General features: G+C 35.4%; 2 protein-coding genes across 2 annotated transcripts; one reads left to right on the plus strand and one right to left on the minus strand.

The window, feature by feature from the left end:
* The first annotated feature begins 358 nt into the window (after window positions 1-358).
* LOC108452567 (homeobox-leucine zipper protein HAT22-like) lies at window positions 359-1,953 on the plus strand. The gene is made up of 2 exons (XM_017750362.2): window positions 359-1,336; window positions 1,434-1,953. The coding sequence occupies exons 1-2, from the start codon at window positions 944-946 to the stop codon at window positions 1,806-1,808; spliced, it is 768 nt and encodes a 255-aa protein (XP_017605851.1). The 5' UTR covers window positions 359-943; the 3' UTR covers window positions 1,809-1,953.
* Window positions 1,954-8,218: 6,265 nt separating this feature from the next.
* Window positions 8,219-9,092, minus strand: LOC108450877 (uncharacterized). The gene is made up of 3 exons (XM_017748644.1): window positions 8,693-9,092; window positions 8,397-8,596; window positions 8,219-8,278 (listed from the first exon to the last, which is right to left on the minus strand). Exons 1-3 carry the CDS (start codon window positions 9,090-9,092, stop codon window positions 8,219-8,221), a joined length of 660 nt encoding a protein of 219 aa, XP_017604133.1.
* Between the last annotated feature and the right edge of the window lie 218 nt (window positions 9,093-9,310).

A 9,310-nucleotide genomic window follows, 5' to 3' on the forward strand; every position in this document is an offset into this window, starting at 1 on the left:
AGTTTTGAATAAGGGTGGACTTGAATTCATATTAAGGCTCCTCTAAACAAATAATTCCCGGATCACCATTTAAGCCGACACTTGGCACATATATGGAAGGAAGAATATTTGGAATATTTTGGGTAAAGTTTAGTAAGAGTGTCTTATAATCTTGTTAGAGAAGTAAGGCATGAAATAGTGGGGGACATATTGGGTGGCCTGCGACTAGGTAAACATAAACAAACACACATCTGATGATGGGTCTTTATCTTAATTTCTATTATTATGAAAATATTGTCTCCTTTGATTTTCTATTGCCTCGAATTCACAATAATTGCTTAGCCATCTGATCATGCCCCTTCTCCCTTTAATTAATCACCACCCTTTTGGTGTTTTAACATTGAAAACAAAGTGATTGATTATGATGACTTATACTCAATGATTTTAAGTTAGTTTTGCTTTATAGTCAGTGTCAAAAAGGTGTGGATTTAAAGGAAAATCAGAAGAAAAGTGCAGGAAAAAAAAAAAAAAAAGAGGAATTGTTATTCTCTTTTATGTTCTCCTATGTAATCCCCACTTTTCCATGCGATTCCACGTACGTAATCCATTTTATGAACCTTTTGCAGTGTATTCTTGGCTGTTGGTGGGATGGATGGGTTTTATTTTGCTATTTCTGGTTTTTTTTAGTTATTTTTATTGATTATGATAATACTCATTATATTTGTAATTTTGATAATAAAAAACGTTAAAAAAGAGGGAGAGAAATTAGAGAGTTTTTGTTATGAATGGTCAACCTATGAGGACATCATTCATAACCCAGATTCGTTAGTACTCTATTCATTTCCTTTTGATTAGTAATATAATTCATTCCACAGTCCCCTAAAATTAACACTTCATCTCCTCCATTTCTCTTTGAAGAAAACCCTTCTTTTCTTGGTCTCCTTAGCAGCTTTTGAGCAACACAATGGGATTTGATGATATTTGCAGCAGTGGTCTTGGTCTTGGTCTAGGTTGGAATGTTAAACAAGAAAACTTTTCACAATCGGATCATCAACAAAAGAAGAGGAAATCGTTGGTGAGAGATGAGCATTTTTTCCCATCTCTGACGTTAGGTCCATCATCAGATGATGATGCTCGTAAAGCACATGGCGACGACCAGCAAGCCTCTTCTGTCACTGCACTGTCTTCGTTTTCCAACTCCAGTGTCAAGAAAGAGGGAGATGTGGAATTCGACAGGGTTTCTTCAAGGGTTGGTGATGAAGATTATGAAGGTTGCCATAGAAAGAAACTTCGGCTTACCAAACACCAATCTGCAATCTTAGAAGATAGCTTCAAAGAGCACACCACTCTCTGTCCAGTAAGTATATCTTTATATTCATTGTTTATACACTTATTATTCAAATATTCAATGCTCTTATTTGGTATTTACTTTTTTTTTTTTTTTTTGTAAACAGAAACAGAAGCAAGCTTTAGCAGCTAAGTTGGATCTAAGGCCAAGGCAAGTTGAAGTCTGGTTCCAAAATAGGAGAGCCAGGACAAAGCTGAAACAGACTGAAGTAGATTGTGAATTACTGAAGAAATGTTGTGAAACGCTAACAGAAGAGAACAAGAGGTTGCAGGAGGAATTACAAGAGCTTAAATCATGGAAACTAACAGCATCGTATTGCATGCAGCTGCCTGCAGCAGCCACCCTCACCATGTGCCCTTCCTGTGAGAGAGTTGCCAACGGCGGCGATGGCCTTCCGGCGACGACAACGTCCATCCCTTTTACAATCGGACCCAAATCTCACTTCATCAATTCCTTATCTCACCCTTCAGCTGCCTGCTAGCCATGAAAATTAACACTGCTACCTCTTCTATTCATGGCTTATGTGTTAATTGTAGATCGTTTCATGTTTATATATATATATATATATATATATATGCATGTATGTAATTATGTATGGATGCATATATAAATTGAATATTAGTATATATAGTTAGCAAAATCTGAGAAGGTTTTGTCCTTCTCACCATCTCTCAAGCTATCTGAAAATTTAGTTAATTAATTAGGTCAAATTTTGTTACTAGTCATTATACTTTGCGAAAGTTGTAAATTTAGTCCTTATACTTTATTTGATCAATTTTAGTCCTGTACTTTTCAAATTGGTCACTTTTAGTCCTTATACTTTCAAAAATTAAATTTTTAGTTCTAACCCAGACAATAGCAATTCAATTTGTTTAGTTAAAAATTTAATTATTAGTCATGTACTATGCATACAATTATAGATTTAGTCTATTTTCTCTAGGATTATTCTGAGTCTTTATACTTTTCGAATTTTGAAATTTCAATCTTGACGCAAATGATAGTCGTTAATCCATTAACTAGATTTTTAGTGAGGAATATGTAAAAATAATAAGCTGAAATGAATTACACATATAATAATATGTTTGACGCATCAGATTTTAAAAATAACAAAATTTTACTCAATAAATTTAACAGTTCCTATTTGGTGAGGACTAAAATTTTAAAATTTGAAAATTTGAAAAGTACAATAAGTAAAAATGATTGAATAAAAGTATAAAAATTAAATTTATGTTATAAAATAAATAGACAAAGAGTAAAGAACAAAGAACATGGGAAAGCAAAAGAGAGAGCATATTTTATTGATCAACCGGAATGTATACAATGCTTTTCCAAAGTCTCTATTTATTGGCATAAGAAGTATAAATGAAGCAGAGATATACTTCTAATGACTATTAGAATTTAAAGTATATCAAAATTTATCTAGATCTTGATGGATATCCACTTAATAAGATATTCATAACACTCCCCCTTGGATGTCTATTTGTACATAATGCATCTGGTTAAAACCTTATTACGATAAAAACCTTGTGGAAAAAAAAAGAGTACACATATCTATAATACGCATAATATGCTGCCTCATTAAAAATCTTACCAGGAAAACCCAATGGGACAAAATCTCGGTTAAGGGAAAAAGAGTATAGCGCATATTTACTTCTCCTCATGAAAACATCACATACTTTCTCATATTCTATGTATTCAATCTTGAATACTAGCTTTTCAAATGGCCATTTGAACATATTTGCTAAGTATTTATATCAAAATTCATATTTGCTAAGCATTTATATCAACATTCTTTTGACAGTCATAAGTGAGGAAAAATTTTGGGGGAAATATATTTTGATCTCTTCAAAAGTTTCAACAATAATCATAGCAAACTTTAATTATGATTCTTTTATAAAAACACAAATAAGTATTTTGGATTATCTTATATTCCTCTTTCAACTACTATTTACTGTGTCAAATTTACCATATATGTTCAAATTATTTCAAATCATATAAATGAACAATATCCCTAGAATTTCAATATGCTTCTGGCATACTAAATCCTTCAAAGATTTTAATATAAACTTTACTATATAGTGATTCATAAAAGGTTGTAACAACAACCATTAGACGCAAATTAAATCTTTTATGAACTTTCAATTTAATAATATATCTAAAGGTTATTACATCCACCATAAAAGAATATTATATCTTTTCACAATCATTGCCAAAGCTTAGTGAAAAACTTCATATTTTTATTCTGCTTTTACAAAACTTCATATCTTTTCACAATCACTGGCTTTATACCTTTAGATATTTGGACTACTAGGCCAAAAACTCCACGAATTTAATTGTACTTGAGTTGTGTCTTTCTATTTTGACAAATTTATTTCATATTTATATTTCTCAATAGATTTATTCAAGATCCTCATTTTATTTCATTATTTCAACAATAATATTGGATACAAAACCATTATCGACAACTTTTATTATCGGTTTCACATTTTCTCGAATTGACATAACGTATCGAGATTTCTTTATTTTCACTATTTTAATCTTTAGTTTCAGGTACCTAAATCTCTTATGGAGTTTTACTTATTAGTTATGTCTTAGGTCTTTTCTGGAGCATCTGCCTCCACTATATAATCATCTAGAAAAATTATTTTTGTTTATGAGAATTTTCATATTTGGAACTTGTAACGATTTATCCTTGTTAAACTTCTGGTTCAAATTACTCTCCCCCTAACTCATTACAAGTTATATATTATTTCTCTCCCCCTAATGTCGGTAAAACTATTGAATCAAAATAGTAATCACAAATCATATCATAATTGAATCTCCAATACATTTAAAACATATAATAATACAAGGAGACTCGTAATTAATATATATTCCCAACTTGCTTTGAGTATTCACTCATCTTTGTTGTGGTGGAGCAATTAGAATATATACGCACATACACAAATTCAAAGATGAGACTCTTGACCTAAAATCAATTGTAATTGAAAGTATTTATAACTTATTGACTTGATATGTACAACACATAAATCAACATAATCTCATGTTGAAATAGAAAGTTTAGTTATCATAAGTAATGGTTTAGACATTAGCCAAAGGCGTTCAATTAATAATTTCTCTAAGCAATTATGCGCATAAATAACAAACCTTTACAAAAGTTTTTCAAACTCAATCAATAAAAGATTGATATATAAACTGATTAGTATTAGCAAAATGAATGTCCTAATTGCATGATCTAAAATTAATTATATAAACAAGCAATCTTGCAAATGATAGGTTGCAAGTTTATAACATATATGTGATTATTTTGTAGATGCATCTACTAAAATCATATAATATCAAAATAATCCACATGATGGATGAATAGGCCCATATTCATTTCAGAAATGCAAGACATTAAATATCAACTTTAGCTAGTGAGTTTCTAGTAATCAATTTTCATTGAGAACAAGCAGCAAATGAGAATTCTTCAAATTAAAGAATCTTCTGGTTCATTAATGAATGTCCATATAAATTCTTGATTAATTTTTGCATCATATATGATCCAGGATGGTCTAACTAGTCACGCCAAGTAGTAAATGCATTTGTATCAGTAAACTTCTTGTAACACCCCAACCCCAGCCTGGATGTTATGGCCGAATCTGGCGATGTCACATGGTAGTGTGTTTAAAAACTGCAGCTGGAGTTGAAAAACCATAACTTAGCTTAAAACATTTCCCGTTAGAACTTATCATTATCTTTTATTAATTTCAAAGTCGTGGTTTTTATTCAGTCATTAGTTTTCAAAACATTATATGTTTCGGAAGCTTTTAAAAATAGTTTGTGTCCTTGTAGGTATTTTGCTAAAACACATGCATTTAAAAAAAAAACTCGTGTTTTACCTATCTCTAGCAGATATAAAACATAAAGCAGTATAAAATCCAAATTTAAAGCAAAAACCCATAGAGGCCAATACTACAGAAAAATACCCCAAATAAAACTTTTTAAAATCTAATTAAGTACAAAACAGTGTAAAAAGGGGTCGTGTGGCCACCGCTGAGTCCACCGCCACTCTAATTCATCTAAGCCTGGGATTACCTGAACAGATAAAACAGAAGAGTGAGTTTATGAAAACTCAGTGCCTAATTCCTATATAAACAAGCAGACAGAATGCAATCATAGTTTGGGCCTAAGCCCATTTCAGTAACAGTTTCAGTTTCAGTTAGGGCCTTAGCCCATTACAATACAGAAGCAGTCATGCATTTGGGCCTTGGCCCATTATAGTATCAATATTTAATACAGTAATAGATATACAGTATCAAATCCTACCGGGCCAGCCTCTACACTCTAACTTCATCCAACCCTACACTCAATGTGGGGATATAATCAACCCACCCATCCCTACACTCCAAAAAGTACCGAATGCGACACTAAACAGTAGCTGGCAGTTGAGTTGCCAGTGAATTAGGCTCGAGCCCTTTCAGTACACTTCCTCCGATTAATATAAACCTCCAACCCAATGTAATGCAATATATAAATATAACATGCTATAACATAATATCATGAATGTAATTAGGGCGTACAATATCAAATCAGTGGGATATCATCATACTTTTTCCATATCAGTCATACAGTCATTTTAGCCAATTAGGGGTCTAGGTAAGCTTACCGACCCTACAGTAGGTTCACAGTCGACTCGGGCGACCCGTGCAACCTTAGCAATCTAACAATGAAAATGGGCCCACAAGCCCATGTTGTTTGCCCGTGGGGGCCCACAAACCAGTGTGGCCTACACGGCTCAAAATGTCCTTGGCCGTGTGGATCACACAGCCTGGCCCCAAAGATCCTACACGCCCGTTTGGTTCACCCGTGTGGTCTCACACGCCCGTGTTGTCCATACGGCCCAATTTGGTCTGACCCATATATCACATGAGGCCAGCCTCGTTAATCACAAGCCCGTATTTGATCACACGGCCTACCACAAGGGTGGCCACACGCCCTTGTGGCGTCGACAGTCACAGTTTTCAGTTTTTCGCCAATTTCCACTTTCAAAGTTGTGTTTACACACTTGAACCGTTTTCAATGCGATTGCACTCCTGAGCACTCCAATACCTATCAATTGATCGATAAACACTAGATTAATCCCTTGATATGCATTCAAACTGAATTGAATTCGAAGCATTCATCTTATTACACAATATCCAAACTTACCCTCGACACTTCAAACGCTTTGACTAAGGTTCCACTCGCGACTAGTTTCCTTCTCCAAGATCCACTACTACCCAACAAGATAAAAGAATACTAATTAGAACCCTAACAAATAAAATTTTACCAAACACCAAAAACTTGCTTACCAAAACCATGCGAAGAATCGTCAAGGAAAAGGTAGAAAGTACTATTGTCGTGGGATGGGGAGATAAATTTGAGAATGGGAGAAGATAAAGAACAAAAAGGAAAATTTTGGCACTCAGTAATACAGAACAATATCTCGAGAGCACTTTAGGAAGGGGCGTCCAAGTAGAGCAAAGAAGTAGCTGCCAAAATTTAGAAAGAAAACAAATAAGACTCGGCTAAAGAAAAATATGAGAAAAACGTTCAAGATTTTTAACAAGGGGAAGAAAGAATACCAATTGGAATTTCGGCAGCAACAAAGAGGTTGAGGGAGAAAAACGACACAGAAAGTTGGGAGTGTGAGAGGAGGAGAGCCGAAACTTGCCACTACCCAAATTGGGATGATTTGAAACTTATCCATCCCTTATTTTTCTCCCCAAATCACTCTAACACCTCCTCACAACCGTCCACCACAATCTCCTCAACAACTGAATTCAAACCCCACTTAAACATTATAGAATTTCAGTCCAACTAGAACACCCATACGGCACAAGCAGTAAAAATAAATCTCTTGTTTGCGCAAGGACTCAAACTTCAAACCTCCTACTCATTTGCTCTCTACTTAACCACCAGATCAATAAGCTTATTTTTACATATTTTACCCACATTTAATTATAAGCCTACTGATTAAAGATAGGGTTTTATTCATAAAAATACCAAAATTTTCCCAAACTAAGGCTTGAACTTAAGACCCCTCAGACACTTTCCAGAACACTTAACCACTGTGGTAGACATATATTTATGTCACAAACATACAAAAATAAATATATAAGAGATTTTGAGGCGTTACAACTCTACCCCCTAAAAGAAAATTTTGGCCTCGAAATTTTACTTGATCTGAACAGATGAGAATACTGCTGACGCATCGCATCCTCAGGCTCCCGCGTGGCCTCTTCAGTGTTATGATTACGCCATATAACTTTAACCAGTAGAATGGATTTTCTTCTTACGTCACGATCCAAAATCTGAATTGGCTCTTCCTCGAAAGTTAGATCTGGCCTAACCTCGATCTCCTCAATAGGAACAATATGCATGGGATCCCAGCGGTAGTACCTCAACATCGAGACATGGAGCACGTTGTGAATCTGATCTAATTCTGGAGGTAACTCCAATTGGTAGGCAACTGGTCCCACTCATTTCAGTACGCGATAGGGTCTGATAAATCTAGGGCTCAGCTTGCCCTTACGACCAAACCTCATAACCTTCTTCTATGGCTAGACTTTAAGAAAAATAAAGTTTCCCATAGAATACTTGATTTCACATCGTTTCAAATCTGCATAGGACTTTTGTCTATCTAATGCCGCTTTTAGTCGATCTCAAATTAACCTAAATTTATCCTCGGTATCAGAAACTAGATTAGGGCCCAGAACACACCGCTCACCTAACTCAGTCCAACATGAAGGTGTGCGACACTTACGACCATATAATGCCTCGTAAGATGCCATTTGTATGCTAGACTAATAGTTATTGCTATAAGCAAACTCTACTAGTGGCAGGTAATCCTTCCAACTACCTCAGAAGTCAATGACACAGATCCTCAACATATCTTCCAGTATTTGAATACCCTCTCAGATTGACCATCTGTTTGAGGATGGAACGCAGTACTGAAGTCTAACCTTGTACCCAGAGCTTCATGTAGCTTATTCCAAAATCGAGACGTGAAGCAAGGATCCCTATCAGAGATGACTGAAACAGGTACCCCATTTAGTCTCACTGTCCCAGACACATACAGTTTAGCTAGCTTTTGTAGAGAGTAGTCAATATGAACTGGTATGAAATGGGCGGACTTGGTCAACCAATCCACTATAACCCACACTGAATCCTTCTTAATGGGTGTGAGGGGCAACACACTAACGAAGTCCGTAGTCATTTTCTCCCACTTCCAAAGTGGAATCTTAACTGGTTGTAACAAACCCAAAGGTAACTGATGCTCAGCCTTAACCTACTACCATGTTAGGCACTTAGCCACAAATTCGGTAACTTCTCATTTAAGACCTGTCCACCAGTATAACTCACGTAGGTCACGGTACATCTTATTTCTGCCAGGATGCATAGCATAAAAGCTAATATATGCCTCTCTCAATATCGATTGCCTTAATTCAGTATCTTTCGATACACAGATTTTCCCACGGAAACAGAGTACCCCTTCGCTATTCAGTCCAAAATCCACAGTATTCCCACTCTCAACCTGTCGGAAGCAAAGGCCTAAAGACTCGTCCTCTATCGATTTACCCTTAATTTGTTCTATCCATGTCGGTTTAACCTGAAGTTCGGCCAATAGACTACCATCTTCATATAAACTGAGGCAAGCAAACATTACCCTCATATCAGTCATAACCCTACGGCTCAGTGCGTCGACTACCACATTGACCTTACCAGGGTGGTATTCAATCATACAATCGTAATCTTTAAGCAGCTTAATCCATCTACGCTGCCTAAGATTCAGTTCCTTCTGAGTGAAGAGGTGCTTGAGGCTCTTATGATCAATGTAGATGATACACTTCTCACCATACAAGTAATGCCTTCAGATTTTCAGTGTGAATACCACAACAGCCAACTCCAAGTCATGCGTCAGATAATTTGCCTCATGCGTCTTAAGCTGACGAGACGCAT

This window comes from Gossypium arboreum, chromosome 1, assembly GCF_025698485.1.
Source record: "Gossypium arboreum isolate Shixiya-1 chromosome 1, ASM2569848v2, whole genome shotgun sequence".
In the NCBI taxonomy this organism is placed as follows: domain Eukaryota; kingdom Viridiplantae; phylum Streptophyta; class Magnoliopsida; order Malvales; family Malvaceae; genus Gossypium; species Gossypium arboreum.

Coding starts and splice junctions, on each gene's coding strand:
- LOC108450877 (XM_017748644.1), bottom strand. CDS start 9,092: ATGATTGAATACCACCCTGGTAAGGTCAATGTGGTAGTCGACGCACTG. Junction 8,597..8,692: donor TGAGTTATACTGGTGGACAG/GTCTTAAATGAG, acceptor TGTTACAACCAG/TTAAGATTCCACTTTGGAAG. Junction 8,279..8,396: donor GGACAGTGAGACTAAATGGG/GTACCTGTTTCA, acceptor ATCCTCAAACAG/ATGGTCAATCTGAGAGGGTA.
- LOC108452567 (XM_017750362.2), top strand. CDS start 944: ATGGGATTTGATGATATTTGCAGCAGTGGTCTTGGTCTTGGTCTAGGT. Junction 1,337..1,433: donor AGCACACCACTCTCTGTCCA/GTAAGTATATCT, acceptor TTTTGTAAACAG/AAACAGAAGCAAGCTTTAGC.